Source organism: Lagenorhynchus albirostris, chromosome X (assembly GCF_949774975.1).
Source record: "Lagenorhynchus albirostris chromosome X, mLagAlb1.1, whole genome shotgun sequence".
Classification (NCBI taxonomy): domain Eukaryota; kingdom Metazoa; phylum Chordata; class Mammalia; order Artiodactyla; family Delphinidae; genus Lagenorhynchus; species Lagenorhynchus albirostris.
In genome coordinates this window covers 77440337-77458591 of record NC_083116.1, presented here as the reverse complement: position 1 = coordinate 77458591, position 18255 = coordinate 77440337, and the positions used below count along the sequence as shown (strand labels likewise).

The 18255-nt window shown below is 44.8% G+C and overlaps 1 protein-coding gene across 2 annotated transcripts in view; it reads left to right on the top strand.

Annotated features, from left to right (window-relative positions):
• The window catches only part of MSN (moesin), a 68074-nt gene extending 62991 nt beyond the window's left edge, over nt 1–5083 (top strand). The window contains exons 11-13 of one of the 2 annotated variants that reach the window (XM_060136802.1): nt 271–363; nt 1839–2090; nt 2915–5083. In XM_060136802.1, coding sequence (XP_059992785.1) covers nt 271–363; nt 1839–2090; nt 2915–3079 — 510 coding nt within the window. In that variant the 3' untranslated portion in view covers nt 3080–5083. The remainder of the gene's footprint in view (nt 1–270; nt 364–1838; nt 2091–2914) is intronic. The other variant, XM_060136801.1, reaches the window with a different exon arrangement.
• The last annotated feature ends 13172 nt before the right edge of the window (nt 5084–18255 follow it).

Below are 18255 nucleotides of genomic sequence, written 5' to 3'. Positions count from 1 at the left end.
TGACACGTTGTTTGTCCTCAGGTCTATAGTCTAGGCAGGGAGCTCTGACTTATAAGGAAATAATTTGGAGTTAATAGGGTGCTATAGTAGATCTGAGAATGAGTGTTCCTCTGGGCTTCCTGGAGGAAGTGTGGTAAAAAGAGCCTCCAAGAGCAGCAAGCAAGTGGAGCAGCAAGTTCCCTGTTAGTTCTCAGGGGATCTGGGGTTGAAGACACCTGGGGCCTGAGGACCAGAAGGCCCACCTCTCATAAGCTTCCAATTGATCCAAAGGCCTTGGAAATGGCAGAGCTGACATCTCGGATCTCCCAGCTGGAGATGGCCCGACAGAAAAAGGAGAGTGAGGCTGTGGAATGGCAGCAGAAGGTAAGATACCGTGCCCAGGACAAAGCAGTGTGGGATGGGGTATCATATGCATAGGCTCCAGTTCCTTAGATTCTTTTATTTATTTATTTATTTTTAAAGATAATACCTGGAAGTATCTTTTATTTTATTTTTTTTTATTTTTTCCGGTACGTGGGCCTCTCACTGTTGTGGCCTCTCCCGTTGTGGAACACAGGCTCCGGATGTGCAGGCTCAGTGGCCATGGCTCACGGGCCCAGCCGCTCCGTGGCATGTGGGATCTTCCCAGACCGGGGCACGAACCCATGTCCCCTGCATCGGCAGGCAGACTCTCAACCACTGTGCCACCAGGGAAGCCCCATTATTTTATATTTTATTTAAAAAATTATTTTATTTTTTTAACATCTTCATTGGCGTATAATTGCTTTACAATGGTGTGTTAGTTTCTGCTGTACAACAAAGTGAATCAGCTGTATATATACATATATCCCCATATCTCCTCCTATTGCATCTCCCTCCCACCATCCCTATCCCACCCCTCTAGGTGGTCACAAAGCACCGAGCTGATCTCCCTGTGCTATGCGGCTGCTTCCCACTAGCTATCTATTTTACATTTGGTAGTGTACATATGTCCACGCCACTCTCTCACTTCTTCTCAGCTTACCGTTCCCTCTCCCCGTGTCCTCAAGTCCATTCTCTACGTCTGTGTCTTTATTCCTATTCTGCCCCTAGGTTCTTCAGAACCATTTCTTTTTATTCCATATATATGTGTTATCATACAGTATTTGTTTTTCTCTTTCTGACTTACTTCACTCTGTATGACAGACTCTAGGTCCATCCACCTCACTGCAAATAACTCAATTTCATTTCCTTTTATGGCTGAGTAATATTCCATTGTATATATGTGTCGCATCTTCTTTATCCATTCATTGGTCGATGGACACTTAGGTTGCTTCCATGTCCAGGCTATTGTAAATAGTGCTGCAGTGAACATTGTGGTACATGACTCTCTTTGAATTATGGTTTTCTCAGGGTATATGGTTTGCCCAGTAGTGGGATTGCTGGGTCATATGGTAGTTCTATTTAGTTTTTTAAGGAACCTCCATACTGTTCTCCATAGTGGCTGTATCAACTTACATTCCCACCAACAGTGCAAGAGGGTTCCCTTTTCTCCACACCCTCTTCAACATTTATTGTTTGCAGATTTTTTGATGATGGCCATTCTGACCGATGTGAGGATTTGGGTTTCTTCACGCTTCTATCCTTCCTTGACAGTGGGTATCATGGGAGAAGGAGCTCAAGCCTTTCTCAGATACTTCCCAGAATTCTCCAGTACCCCCAGGGAATTTGGTACTAGTAATAGGAATTACTCCTATTATACAGCTGAAGGAACTCAGGATCAGTCAGGCAAAGTGACTTGGCCTACCTGGTGCCTGCTTTCTGCTGGGCCATTCTAGGCACACATAGGGATGCCGCAAGTTAGCTGGTCTGACTGCCAGACCTTCTCTTCCTCTGTTACTGGGCAGGCTCAGATGGTACAAGAAGACTTGGAGAAGACCCGTGCAGAGCTGAAGACTGCCATGAGCACGCCTCATGTGGCAGAGCCTGCCGAGAATGAGCAGGATGAGCAGGATGAGAACGGTGCAGAGGCCAGCGCTGAACTGCGGGCTGATGCCATGGCCAAGGATCGCAGCGAGGAGGAACGTACCACTGAGGCAGAGAAGAATGAGCGTGTGCAGAAGCACCTGAAGGTATCAAGGCTGACCCAAAGGGTCATGGAGACCATGTGTATTGACTTAGTAGCCCATGGCCTTCCCTAGATCATCGGGGCACGGGAGCAGTAGAGGAGCCTGTCTCAGTGCTCTGTGGGAGCTTGAGCATTTCTCAATGAGAGCTTTAAGGGAGAGCACCTCTCACTTATTTTTTTAATTTTTAATTTTTATTTTTATAAATTTATTTATTTTATCTTTGGCTGTGTCGGGTCTTCATTGCTGCACGTGGGCTTTCTCTAGCTGTGGCACGTGGGCTTAGTTGCTCTGCGGCATGTGGGATCTTCCCGGACCAGGGCTTGAACCCGTGTCCCCTGCATTGTCAGGTGGATTCTTAACCACTGCGCCACCAGGGAAGTCCCAGCTCTCACTTATTAATCAGAGCCTGGACCGCCTCTTCCTTTTTTTTTGTTTTTTTTGCTCCATCCTCCACCCATATTCCATTTACCTCATATTCAGAAAATACTTAGTTGTCACAATTCCTACTTGAATCTCTTTGGTGTATTGTTCTACTCTCAGGATTCTGTCATCAGTTGATCTGCTAAGTTGGTGTTCTGGTTTTTTTTTATTATTATTATTCTTGCCCCACTGCAGTTCTAACAGAGCTGGAAATGGCTCTCAAAAAATGTGTGTGTCTGTGTTTGTGTGTATAAAGAGGGGGGCAGGGGTGGGGGAGTGAGAGAGAAAGGTGGTGGAGAGGGTGGGAGGAAGGTAAGAAGGAAATAAATCAGGAAGTACATCTGGTTAACGAGGGGAGGTAAAATGAGAGGAAGCCATTAACCCCTTATCCCCTTGCACCCTCACAGGCCCTCACTTCAGAGCTGGCCAATGCCCGTGATGAGTCCAAGAAGACTGCTAATGACATGATCCATGCTGAGAACATGCGACTGGGTCGAGACAAGTACAAGACCCTGCGCCAAATCCGGCAGGGCAATACTAAGCAGCGCATTGATGAGTTTGAGTCCATGTAATGGGCAGCCAGCCTCTAGGGACCCCTCCTCCCTTCTTCCTTGCCCTCACACTCCTACACTCTTGCCTAACTCACACTGTGCTGGAGCCACTAACTAGAGCAGCCCCGGAGTCATGCCAAGCATTCAGTACAGCCATGGGACCAAACCTAGACCCTCAGCCCTCACTCACTTCCCTAGGCAGAGAGATGGCCCACTATGGTGATGATGGGACCCTCTTTTTCTTCTATCCCAGGTGATCTAGCTTTCTAGAAGAGATCACTTTCTCAGCTCAGAGGCACTTCCCACTTGATTTGGGAAATACCCCCACATTTACTGTTGCTTTGCAGGAGTCAAGTGTAGTAGGTTGAAAACTAGCCCCCACCACTGCCTTCCTCTTCATGGTCCTGTGATTTGCAGAATTGAAACATCATAGGGTTTAGAGAAGGAGGCGGAGCCCTGGCTATATGCTCTAGGATGTCAACTGCCCTAGGATTAGGCCTCCCAGTGTCCATCCCTTCTAGAGTTATTTAGGCTTTGTAATGATTGTAGGCTAAAAAGATGTTCACTCATTCTTCTCTCTACCTCCCAGATTGGACCTGTTACAAACTTGGTCCCAGTAAACCTTGTCCCTGAGTTCAGGGACTTAGTTTCTCTTCAGGGTGATATGGGGGAGACAGTGCCTGCAAGAGGCTTCACCAACATCCTGGAAGGCCGTTGGCCATTCTGTTCAGACAAGATTGGGTAGAGGATCTGCCCCTATGCCTTATGGGAGCCTAGACTTGTTTCAAGTGAGCTCTATGGGCAGAGATATCCCTTATTATTCTGTGTTCCTCTTCCCCTCTTGGGATCTGCCCCTCCCCACTCCAATCCCCAAACCCCCTCCAAGTAGAACAGTAGGGATGGTTACCCCCAAACCCAGCCAGCCCCATCCAGGACTTTTGCTAAAGGGAGGAAATATTCACACGTGGCTTCAGTATTTTACCTGCCAGGGGTCCCAGACTACTTCTCCCTTCAGAGTTGGACCACAGCTCCTGCTTCAGGGCCATTAAGGCCTTGGTTTGGTGAGCCCTAGATCTTGATGTCAGTTGGCTCAATTGGTGAGTGGGCGGAAGAAGCTGAGTATGGTGAGAGAAGCTTGTGGCCTAGATCCTACAGTTTACACCTCTCCAAGGTGGTGATTTGGTCCTGCCTCTGTTTAATAAATCTCTAACCCAGGTCTTGCCACCAACTGTGCTATCCCTTGGAGCTGTAAACCAGAGAGCTGTTAGGGGCTCTGGCCTGGTCCTTTTCACACTCCCACCTCTTTCTTTCAACCCAGGAGCAGCCTCCTCCTCCTCTCTGTCTCATGTGTGTTCTTTTTCTTTCCACCAGTATTATATATTTTAGTGGCATCTAACTAAATATTGATTTCTGTGTTTCTTGCTAATGCACCCTTAGAAGATATTAGTGTTGGGACAGGATCATTTTGGCCTCATTCCCTTACCACCCCCTACACCTAGGAAGCATATACTATATTGTAAAAGAATATTTTGCCAGAAAAATTAATGTAGGAAGCTTTCAGTATTAGTGATATCACCTGTCACTATAGGTCATACAATCCTTTTTTAAGGTTCTTGGTATTTGGTTTTATTGTTCCTTTTTTTGCCTTCTCCTCAGAGTTCATTCCCCAAGGGGCCCTACTGTCCTTCCATGCAGTGCCCCTAGCCCAGAGCCCATGGCTTTGATCCCTCCCTCCCCTTGCCTCCTGCTTGACCTTGCGGAGTCTTATGTGCATTGCTGTGAATTATATTGACACTCTCTTGGTGATACGCCCTATATTGGCTAAATTCAAACCTGGAATTGTGGGGCAATCTAGCTGCCTTAAAGGTAGTACCCCCCCACCCCAGGGAAGCTGGGGAAAAAGGTTAGATTTTATATTCAGTTTTTTTGTGTGTGTATTTTTGGGGTTTTTAAAATTTGTTTTTGGAGGGGTTTATGCTTAACCAATGTTCTATTTCAGTGCCAATAAAATCTAGGAAGACTTCACTGTGACTTGATCTTTCTTTGTGGCATGAGTGGGTGGCTGTAAGATACTTCACTGTAATTTGCACTCTGTGGACCACTTTCCTATCCCTGGTCTCATTTCATTCTCACTTCAGTCCTATGGAGAGTGGATATGACTATCCTCGTTTTATAGAGGAGGGAATGGATTTGAAAAAGTAGAATAACTGCCCAAGGGCACAGGACTGTATGACTTAATAGCCTGTGTCCTTTCCGTAGCCCTAGGCCAATTTTTTCTGGTGTAGATGGGCCCTGCATTGACCATGTGATGCTCCTGGGCTTGTTTGGCATTGGAGCTTTGGGGCTGCTTGTGGGGGGTGGTTTATATCTCTGGACTCCCCCTGGGGTGGTCAGGCCCTATCCTGCCTATTTTCAGGAAGGCCTCCAGGCTTGCTCACCTACTGTCCTCACTTATTGCAGTGCCAGTGAAGGTCAGAGAAATTACCTTGAGCACTGTTGCAAAAGGTAATAGGGAGTGGAGTATGAAGTAAGAATGGAGAGTAGTATATGTATGTACAAAAGATGTTGTACTTTATGGTTTATAAAACATGGCAATTTTGTAGCCTAGATGTGGTTATCCCAGTTTTACAGGCGAGGAAACTGAGACCCAGATCAGCCTTCCGGGCCGTTTTGGACCTGGCATACTCTCACTTACCACCTCCCTTCTTGGTGAGCCAATACTTGCAAGGAAAAGTAAGTATGTATTCTGTGAGCTTTAAATCCTTACGACAACCCTTTGAGGCAGTGGCTCTCAAACTTGTCTGCATATTAGAATCTTAAAGATTCCAAAGCCTAGACCACATCCTCAGATCAAATTACAATCTCTAGTAGTGGGACACAGGTATCAATGTATTTAATGATTCCAAAGTGTAGGTTTCCAGCAGTTAAGGAAGTGGGGGGAAGCCATCTGAGAAGTAGATCTGGATATATAAGAGAGCAACATGAGAGATCCTTGCAGTGATACTCTGTCTTGACTGTGTCAATATTAATATCTTGGTTGTGATATTATACCATAGTTTACAAGGTATTACCATTGGTGGAAAGTGAATAAAGTATACATGAGATCTCTTTGTATTATTTGTCTTATAACTGCATGTGAATCTACAGTGATCTCAAAAGAAAAAGATTTAATTTTTAAAAGGGGTGGTGGTACTCCTGGGTACATATCCAAGAGTAATGAGTGCTTCTGTCCACCAAAAGACGTAGCAGTACTATTTGCAATAGCTCCAAATCTGAAAACAACACAAATATTCATCAACTAGAGAATGGACAAAACAATAGTATATTCATATAATGGTATATTGCTCAGCAGTAGAAATTAAAGAAAAAACAACTACTGACACTACAGTATGAATGAATCTCACAGGTAATATCTTGTACAGAAAAAAAAGTAGACACAAAAGAGAACATATAATTCCATTTATGTCAAGTTCTAGAGCAGGCGTGGTTGTCTGGAGCTGGGATGCGAGGGATTGACTGGAAAGTGGCACAAGGAAACCTGAGGTCATGGAAATACAATTGGCTTGGGTGGTGGTTACAGGGTACAAACATGTAAAAATTCATCAAGATGTATATAAATTACAAATCCATAAAAAAGAAAAGATAAAGGGGGGGCTCCCTCACTGCAAAAGTTTGAAAATATCTAGAATAATGGTTCTCAAATTTTACTGTCTATTGGAATCTCTGTGGGCTGCTTAAAACAGATTACTAGACTCCACCTCCAGAGTCTCTGATTCAGTGGGTCTAAAGTGGAACCTGAGAATTTGCATTGATGCTGCTGTTCCAGGGGCCACACTTTGAGAGCCACTGGAGTCCAGACTAGACAAATACTTTCCTGAGGAGAGATAAGAGACTTGTCTAAGGTCACACAAGCAGTCAGGCAGATAGGGGCCTAGAACTTGCTTCCTGACTCTTCGGTAGGCCTTCAAGGCCTAGGTCAGGCCTTCTCTGCCATCCAGGAGTAGTGCTCCATTGCTTGCTTTACTATATCCCTTAATTATAATATCTGATCAGGAAGGGACCAGAGAGATTTCTGGATCTAATCCTTTCTCCCCATTCTGTAGAGTGGGAAACTGAAGCTCAAGGATCCAAGGTACTTGTCCACAGTCACAATGGCAGGACTTAGCCTTGAACTATCTCCTGTATCTGCCCCAGACCTGTACACAGTCTACCATGGGGCACCCTTACTGCCTTAGCTGCTTTGTTTCCAATCTTCTTCCTAAAGATATCCCCCCATCCCACATTTACATATCTGTGCATAGGTGATGTTTCTTGAAGCCTTTAGTCAAGATCTTAAGGAAATAGGCCACACTACTTCTAGATCATTTTTCTAGAGCTGAAATGGAGGGCTCCAAGCCTGTTGCTCTTTGAGAACATCCATTACCTTGCTTAGCTTAGGGAGCATTCATGACTCTTCAGAATTTGACTTGTCTTTTCTTCCACTATTCATCATCGTCTGTCTTCCCCCAGCACTTTACATTCTAGACATAGATCCTTCCCAGCCCCTCAACATCTCAGATTTGCTCATGGCTTTGTAATAATAATTGTAATTATAATTAATGTTTACTAAGTGCTTACTGTATGTTGGACACTCTTCAATGTGATTTATAGTTCTTCATGTTATTTTCACATCTCTGAGTCAAGGCCAATTATTACAGATGAGGAAACTAAGGCACAGAGAGGATAAATTGTCAAAGGTCACACAGCATGGAGTGACAGAGACAAGATTTAAATATTTCTTGGAGCCTCAAATTCAGAATGTCTAATAAGCAAATATATTCTCTATATTGTCACCCTACTCTGCTTATCCTCATCTGTTCCCCTCTCACTTGGTGGCACCACTATCTACTCATTTTTCCAAAATAAGAACCTGGATATTTTCCTTGACAATTCCCTCTCGTCTTACCATGTCCCTGTTCCCAGTCCTCCTGCCTTTAATACTGTTCCCTAAATAACTTTTTAATGCCACATCTCCTTACTCCTCCTCTGGTGCTGGGACGATTGCCATGGCTTCCTCACTAGATCTCCTGTATACCTTTCTACCCTCTGCTGCCAGCCACCTGCTAGAAACCCCTATACCCTTCTCATCTTCTTTGCTCAGATTCTCCTACCAGGTTGGTCCTGGTCCTTATTTTTGTTCCTTTAATATTCTAAGCTCATTCCAGTATCAAGGCCTTTAACTGTCCCGCTATCTGCAATGCTCTTCCAATGGCTGGCTCCTAATTGTTCAGGTCCCAATTCATGGAGTCCTTCCTTTCCTACCCTATCTAAATTAGTCCCCAACTCCCAACACATACACACCTACAATAAATAAAACATATGACTTCTTATATGACAGATACTGTTCTAAGCTCTTTATATATATTAAATCATACTCATTATGCTTCCATGAGGTAAATACTTTTATTACCTCATTATAGATGAGGAAGGAAACTAAGGCACAGAGAAATTAAACAGCTATAGAAGGTGTGGCCAAGATGGTGGAGTAGAAAGACCCTGAGCTCACCTCCTCCAATGGACACACCAAAATCAAAACTATTTACAGAGCAACTATCTAAGAGAATTATCTGAAGACTAGCAGAAAATATTTTCTACAACTAAAGATTTTTAAAAGGAACCAAAACAAGATGATTGGGAGGGGCAGGGACATGGTATAGTCAAGGCCCACACCTCCAGGTGTGCAACCCACAAATGGGAAGATAATGACAATTGCATAGGTTCTCCCCAAGGAGCAAGGGGTCTGAACCCCACATCAGGCTTCCCAGCCCAGGAGTCTTGCCCCAGGAAAGCAAACCTTCAGAACATCTGGCTTTGACACCAGCAGGGCTTGCATATCGGAGAGCCAGAGGAAACAGAGACTCTGCTATTAACAATTTTACATGCTCCAAGTCCCAGTGCAGAGGCAGTAATTTGAAAGGAGCCTGGGTCAGACACACTGATGATCTTAGAGAGCCTCCCAGAGAGAGAGAGAGAGAGAGAGAGAGAGCAATTGAGAATCTCCCTGGGGATGGAGATGCTGGCAGTAGCCATTTTGGGGAACTCATTTTACTGTGAGGACACTCATGCTGGCAAGCACTATTTTGGAGTTCTCCCTTTAATTTAACAAATGCCGGAGGCTTACTCACCACCAGTGGGCCAGCACTAACCCTGAGTCCCCTGGGCCCTGCAGCCAGCTGCACCAGGACCAGCCCTGCCTGCCAGTGAGCCAGTGGGCCAGTGACCATCACATAAGGCAGGGCCTGGCAGTCAACTGGGCTGGTGGCCATCTTCACCTACCAGCACAACCACAGTAGTAGGCCTTGCCACCGAGTAGGGCCCATGCAACCAACATGGAAGTTACCACTAGAGAATATAGCTCTGGTCACCAGAGAAGAGTATGCTTCTGGGCCTCATAGGATGTCTCCTACATAAGGCCACTTCTCCAAGTCAGAAAATGTAACAGACCTACATAATACATAGAAATAAACAGAAAAAATTAGGCAAAATGAAGAGACAGAGTACTATCTTCCAAATGAAAGAACAAGAGGGCTTCCCTGGTGGCGCAGTGGTTGAGAGTCCGCCTGCCGATGCAGGGGACATGGGTTCGTGCCCCGGTCCGGGAGGATCCCACACGCCGCGGAGCAGCTGGGCCCGTGAGCCGTAGCCGCTGAGCCTGTGCGTCCAGAGCCTGTGCTCCACAACGGGAGAGGCCACAACAGTGAGAGGCCCGTGTACCACAAAAAAAAACCAAACAAGATATAACCTCAGAAAAAGAAAATAAATGGAGATAAGTAACCTACCCAAAAAGGAGTTCAAGATAACAATCATAAATGCTTAATGAACTTGGGAGAAGAATGAATGAACAGACAGAGAATTTTAACAAATAGAAAATATAGATAAAGAACCAAACATAGCTGAAGAATACAATAATTGAAATAAAAAATACACTAGAATGAATGAACAGTAGATTATAGGATACAGAAGAATGAATCAGCAAGCTGGAAGGCAAAGTAGTTGAAATTACCGAAGTTGAACAGAAAAAAGAAAAGTGAATTTTAAAAAATTAGGATAGTTTAAGACACCTCAGGGACAAAATAAAGCATACTAATTTTTGCATTATAGGGGTCACAGAAGGAGGGGAGAGAGAGAGAGAGAGAGAGAGAGAGAGAGAGAGAGAGAGAGAGAGAGAGAGAGGAATGTACGGGAACATATTGGAGACATCATAGCTGAAAACTTACCTAACTTGGGAAAGGAAACAGGCACCCAGGTCTAGAAAGCACAGAGTCCCAAACAGGCTCAACCCAAAGAGGACACCACCAAGACACATTAAAATGGCAAAGAGGGAGGTCAAGATGGTGGAGGAGTAGGAGGATATGGAGTTCATCTCTCCCCACAAATGCAGCAAGAATACATCTACATATGGAACTATTCTCACAGAGCACATGCTGAACACTAGCAGAGGACCTCAGACACCTAAAAGGTCAAGAAATATCCCCACATAACCAGGTAGGCCAAAAGAAAGAAGGGAAAAGGAAGAGGAAAGGAAGTGGGATGGGACCTGCACCCCTGGTTGGGGGAGAACTAAAGAAGAGGAGAAGTTTCTGCATCTGGGGAAGGCCCCTCACTGGTGAGGAGATCAGCTGGGACAGAAGGGGAGCTTCGGGGGCTTGGAGGAGAGCACAGCAACCGGTATGTGGCAGGCAAGACAGAGTAAGACCTACACAGATGATCTGTGCCATCTAGCTCTGCACACCCTAGGCTGAGATGGGTGTCTGCCAGTGCACAAGGGGGATGGGTGCTGGAACGTGGGGTTTGGAGAGCAGACATGGGGAGGGGACTGCTGTTGGCTGTGAAGAGACAGCCTGAGGGGACGGGAGTAAGGAAATCTGCAAACAGGAGTGCTCATGGAAGAAGCCCGGACCACCAGAGAAGCAAAGCACCATTGTTGTGTGAGGTGCAAAGGGTGGGGCCACCATTGCAGCTTCTGCCCTCAGGTGCTGACCCCTGCCTCCATGGGCACTAGGGAGGGGCCCCGCAGGAGTAGGCTTACACAACCGACGCCTCCTCTGCCCCTCCCCACCTGGGCAACATGCTAGCTCCGATTTCTGCCTCTGCTCCCTCCTTCCTGGGCAGCCCGCTTGCCCCATCGCCTTTGCAGCTCCCTCCCACTTGACAAGCTTGTGTGCTCTGGTAGACTTTGGAGCAGATGCCAGTGGGTGGCTCACATGCAGAGGTGAGACTGAAACCACAGCTGAGTCCCAGAGGTGGTGTGACTAAGGAAGGAGAGCTGAAATCTCTCCTCCCACCAGTGTGAATGGTAGAGTTATAACTCTGCTAAAGGCTTCCTAAATTCAGCGCCTGCACAACATCTGAACAGACAAGTGCTCCTGCAGCTGAGATGGGTCTGGCTTTAGCAGATGTGGGATTTGTGGGCATGTACACATGGGGGTTGGGTCAGGCCAGAATTTGAGCTACTTCAATAGCTCCCATAGCAGGTCCAGGTACATGATTACTGCAGTCCTGGGACCTGACCACAGTGATTCTGCACTGGTGGCCTGGTGAAAGAGTGCCTGAGAGACACCAGAGCCAATTACCAGCATACCCATGGTGAAAGGACTGAGACCAGTCCCAACAACAGTGTACTTTGTGAGCCAGCACAATGGGTGAAAGGAGACACAACAGAGCACACACACAGTTGAACAGCTCCAGAGGAAGAATTCTCAGTGCCTTCTCTCCCAGTGGGAGTGCTCCAATCCCACCTACCTTGCAACGCAGATCAGAAACACAGTAAAGAAACAGAACTGGGGGCCACTACTCCAAAAACTAAGGAGAAGACACTGTCCCTGACAGGGCAGTGACAACCACACAGCAAAGGGGAGGCCCCACTCAATATCCAGGGTAGGCTCTGGTCACCAAGACACCAATCAAACACCCTATCAAGGGAAAAATGACCAGCACACACTGAGGAAAGAGGTGGCAGTCATCCATACTAAAAAGAGCCCTTGACCAAAAAAAAAAAAAATTAACCCCATGCAGATGCAGGCTACACAGGGACATTTCCTCTTGGAGAGCACACACAAGGCCTCATGTACAGTGCAACCCAGCAAAAAGCAGTACTTCCATAGGAACACAGGTCTAGACCTACCTAGGGGTCTTGGAGCATCTCCTAGAGAGGCGGGGTTAGCTGTATGTAGCTCACTGTGGCGGCAAGGGGATAGGTAGTGGAGGCCCCAGGGAATATTAATCACTGTGAGCTCTCCCAGAGGTACCCACCTCTACACCAAGAGCTGGCCCCACCCAACAGACAGCAGGCTCCAGTGCTGGAACATCTCAGGCCAAACAACCAGCAAGACAGGAACACAGCCCCACCCATCAGCAGACAGGCTGCCTAAAGTTGTATTAAGCTCACAGACACCCCAAAACACAACCCTTGACATTGCCCTGCCAACCACAGGGACAAGACCCAGCTCCACTCACAGGAGGGGAGGCACCAGACCCTCCCACCAGGAAGCCTGCACAAGCCCCTAGACAAATCTCACCCACCAGGGGGCAGACAACAGAGGAAAGAGGATCTACGATTCTGCAGCCTGTGGAAAGGAGACCACAAACACAGTAAGCTAGACAAAATGAGAAGACAGAGAAGTATGTTGCAGATGAACAAGCAAGATAAAAACCTATAAGAACAACTAAATGAAGAGGAGATAGGCAAACTACCTGAAAAATAATTCAGAGTAATGATAGTAAAGATGATCCAAGATCTCAGAAAAAGAATGGAGGCACAGATTGAGAAGATAATACAAGAAATGTTTAACAAAGACCTAGAAGAACAAACAAACAGAGATGAACAATAAAATAACTAAAATGAAAAATAAACTAGAAGGAATCAATAGCAGAATAACTGAGGCAGAACGGATACGTGAGCTGGAAGATGGAATGGTGGAAATCACTGCCACAGAAGAGAATTAAAAAAAAAAGAATGAAAAGAAATGAGCACAGTCTCAGAGACCTCTGAGACAACTTTTAATGCACCAACATTCGAATTATAGAGATCCCAGAAGAAGAGAAAGAGAAAGTGTCTCAGAAAATATTTGAACAGACTGTAGTCTAAAACTTCCCTAATATGGAAATAGTCACCGAGATCCAGGAAACCCAGAGTGTCCCATACAGGATAAACCCAAGGAGGAACATGCTGAGACACATAATCAAACGAACAAAAATTAAATACAAAGAACAAATATTAAAAGCAATAAGGGAAAAGCAACAGACACAATATAAGGGAATCTCCATAAGGCTATCAGCTGATTTTTCAGCAGAAACCCTGAAGACCAGAAGGGAGTGGCATGATATGTTTAAAGTGACGAAGAGTCTCCTCACACAAGGGTTTCCTTCCGGAGGGGTTGGAGCTGTGGCAGACGGAGGCTTGGGAAGCCCATTCTCTGCCGCCTCCTTCTCTTCCTGAGGGCTCCCCGGTCCTCTTGCCCTCCAACGCTACCCAGATACATCAGAAATACATCTACAAGTGGAACAACTCCTACAGAACACCGACTGAACGCTGACAGAAGTCCTCAGAACTCCCAAAAGGCAAGAAAGCCCCGACGTACCTGGGTAGGACAAAAGAACAAAGAATAAACACAGACAAAAGAATAGGGATGGGACCTGCACCAGTGGGAGGGAGCCGTGAAGGAGGAAAGGTTTCCACACACTAGGAAGCCCCTTCATGGGCGGAGACTGCGGGTGGCAGAGGGGGGAAGCTACGGAGCCGTGGAGGAGAGTGCAGCCACCAGGGTGTGGAGGGCAAAGTGGAGAGATTCCCGCACAGAGGATCAGTGAACCAGCACTACCAGCCCAAGAGGCTTGTCTGCTCACCCACTGGAATGGGCTGGGGCTGGGAGCTGAGGCTCGGGCTTTGGTCAGAGTGCAGGGAGAGGACTGGGGTTGGCAGCGTGAACATAGCCTGAAGGGGTTAGTGCACCACGGCTAGCCGGGAGGGAGTTCGGGAAAAGTCTGAACCTGCCGAAGAGGCAAGAGACTTTTTCTTCCCTCTTTGTTTCCTGGTGGGTGAGGACAGGGGATTAAGAGCGCTGCTTAAAGGAGCTCCAGAGACGGGCGTGAGTCGTGGCTAACAGCACGGACCACAGAGACGACCATGAGACGCTAAGGCTGCTGCTGCCGCCACCAAGAAGCCTCTGTGCGAGCACAGGTCACTCTCCACACCTCCCTTCCGGGGAGCCTGTGCAGCCCGCCACTGCCAGGGTCCCGGTATCCAGGGACAACTTCCTTGGGAGAACGCACGGCTCGCCTCAGGCTGGTGCAACATCCCGCTGGCCTCTGCCGCCGCAGGCTCAACCCGCATCTGCACCCCTCCCTCCCCCCAGACTGAGTGAGCCAGAGCCCCCGAATCAGCTGCTTCTTTAACCCCTTCCTGTCTGAGCGAAGAACAGACGCCCTCTGATGACCTACACGCAGAAGCGGGGTCAAATCCAAAGGTGAGCTCTGGGAACTGTCTGAACAAAGAAGAGAAAGAGAAATCCCTCCCAGCAGCCTCAGGAGCAGCAGATTAAATCTCCACAATCAACTTGATGTACCCTGCATCTGTGGAATACCTGAATAGACAACGAATCATACCAAATTGAGTAGGTGGACTTTGAGAGCAAGATTTATGATCTTTTCCCCTTTTCCTCTTTCTGTGAGAGTGTATGTGTATGCTTCTGTGTGAGATTTTGTCTGTATAGCTTTGCTTTCACCATTTGTCCTAGGGTTCTATCCATCCATTTTTGTGGGTTTTTTTTTCTTTTAAAAATTTTTTTTCTTAATAATTATTTTTTATTTTAATAACTTTATTTTATCCTCTTTTTTCATTCTTTCTTTCTTTCTTTCTTTCTTTCTTTCTCATTTTTCTCCCTTTTATTGTGAGTGGTGTGGATGAAAGTCTCTTGGTGCTCCAGCCAGGAGTCAGCGCTGTGCCTCTGAGGTCAAGAGCCAACTTCAGGACACTGGTCCACAAGACACCTCCCAGCTCCACATAATATCAAACAGTGAAAATCTCCCAGAGATCTCCATCACAAAACCAGCACACAGCTTCACTCAACGACCAGCAAGCTACAGTGCTGGACACCCTATGCCAAACAACTAGAAAGAGAGGAACACAACCCCACCCATTAGCAGAGAGGCTGCCCAAAATCATAATAAGTCCACAGATACCCCTAAACATACCACCAGACGTGGATCTGCCCACCAGAAAGACAAGATCCAGTCTCATCCATCAGAACACAGGCACTAGTCCCCTCCACCAGGAAGCCTACACAACCCACTGAACCAACCTGAGCCACTGGGGACAGACACCAAAAACAACGGGAACTATGAACCTGCAGCCTGCAGAAAGGAGACCTCAAACACAGTACGATAAGCAACATGAGAAGACAGAAAAACACACAGCAGATGAAGGAGCAAGATAAAAACCCACAAAACCTAACAAATGAAGAGGAAATAGGCAGTCTACCTGAAAAAGAATTCAGAAAAATGATAGTAAAGATGATCCAAAATCTTGGAAATAGAATAGACAAAATGCAAGAAACATTTTACAAGCACCTAGAAGAACTAAAGATGAAACAAGCAATGATGAACAGCACAATAAATGAAATGAAAAATACTCTAGATGGGATCAATAGTAGAATAACTGAGGCAGAAAAACGGATAAGTGACCTGGAAGATAAAATAGTGGAAATAACTACTGCAGAGCAGAATAAAGAAAAAAGAATGAAAAGAACCGAGGACAGTCTCAGAGACATCTGGGACAACATTAAACGCACCAACATTCGAATTATAGGGGTTCCAGAAGAAGAAGAGAAAAATAAAGGGACTGAGAAAATATTTGAAGAGATTATAGTTGAAAATTTCCCTAATATGGGAAAGGAAATAGTTAACTAAGTCCAGGAAGCACAGAGAGTTCCATATAGGATAAATCAAAGGAGAAACATGCCAAGACACATACTAATCAAACTGTCAAAAATTAAACACAAAGAAAACATATTAAAAGCAGCAAGGGAAAAACAACAAATAACACACAAAGGAATCCCCATAAGGTTAACAACTGATCTTTCAGCAGAAACTCTGCCAACCAGAAGGGACTGGCAGGACATATTTAAAGTGATGAAGGAGAGAAAACTACAACCAAGATTACTCTACTCAGCAAGAATCTCATTCAGATTTGATGGAGAAATTAAAACCTTTACAGACAAGCAAAAGCTGAGAGAGTTCAGCACCACCAAACCAGCTTTACAACAAATGCTAAAGGAACTTCTCTAGGCAAGAAACACAAGAGAAGGAAAAGACCTTCAATAACAAATCCAAAACAATTAGGAAAATGGAAATAGGAACATACATATCGGTAATTACCTTAACTGTAAATGGCTTAAATGCTCCCACCAAAAGACACAGACTGGCTGAATGGATACAAAAACAAGACCCATATATATGCTGTCTACAAGAGACCAACTTAAGACTTAGAGACACATACAGACTGAAAGTAAGGGGATGGAAAAAGATATTCCATGCAAATGGAAACCACAAGAAAGCTGGAATAGCAATTCTCATATCAGACAAAATAGACTTTAAAATAAAGACTATTAGAAGAGACAAAGAAGGACACTACATAATGATAAAGGGATCGATCCAAGAAGAAGACATAAAAGTTGTAAATATTTATGCACCAAACATAGGAGCACCATAATACATCAGGCAAATACTAACAGCCATAAAAGGGGAAATCAACAGTAACACATTCATAGTAGGGGACTTTAACACCTCACTTTCACCAATTGACAGATCATCCAAAATGAAAATAAATAAGGAAACACAAGCTTTAAATGTACATTAAATGAGATGGACTTAATTGATATTTATAGGACATTCCACCCAAAAACAACAGAATACACATTTTTCTCAAGTGCTCATGGAACATTCTCCAGGATAGATCATATCTTGAGTCATAAATCAAGCCTTGGTAAATATAAGAAAATTGAAATTGTATCAAGTATCTTTTCTGACCACAACGCTCTGAGACTAGATATCAATTAGAGGAAAGGATCTGTAAAAATACAAACACATGGAGGCTAAACCATACACTACTTAATAACGAAGTGATCACTGAAGAAATCAAAGAGGAAATAAAAAAAAATACCTAGAAACAAATGACAATGGAGACACGACGACCCAAAACCTATGGGATGCAGGAAAAGCAGTTCTAAGAGGGGAGTTTATAGCAATACAATCGTACCTTAAGAAACAGGAATCTCGAATAAACAACATAATCTTGCACCTCAAGCAATTAGAGAAAGAAGAAAAAAACGCCCCAAACTTAGCAAAAGGAAAGAAATCATAAAGATAAGAAATAAATGAAAAAGAATTGAAGGAAACAATAGCAAAGATCAATAAAACTAAAAGCTGGTTCTTTGAGAAAATAAACAAAATTGATAAACCATTAGCCAGAATCACCAAGAGAAAAAGGGAGAAGACTCAAATCAATAGAATTAGAAATGAAAAAGGAGCAGTAAGAACTGACACTGCAGAAATACAAAAGATCATGAGAGATTACTACAAGCAACTCTATGCCAATAAAATGGACAACCTGGAAGAAATGAACAAATTTTTAGAAATGCACAAACTGCCAGAACTGAATCATGAAGAAATAGAAAATATGAACAGACCAATCACAAGCACTGAACTTGAGAATGTGATTAGAAATCTTCCAACAAACAAAAGCCCAGGATCATAGAGATTCACAGGAGAAATCTATCAAACATTTAGAGAAGAGCTAACACCTATCCTTCCCAAACTCTTCCAAAATATAGCAGAGGGAGGAACACTCCCAAACTCATTCTATGAGGCCACCATCACCCTGATACCAAAACAAAGCAAGGATGTCACAAAGAGCGAAAACTACAGGCCAATATCACTGATGAACATAGATGCAAAAATCTTAAAAAAAATAGTTGCAAACAGAATCCAACAGCACATTGAAAGGATCATACACCATGATCAAATGGGGTTTATTCCAGGAATGCAAGGATTCTTCAATATATGCAAATCAATCAACCATATTAACACCATATTAACAAATTAAAGGAGAAAGACCATATGATCATCTCAACAGATGCAGAGAAAGCTTTCAACAAAATTCA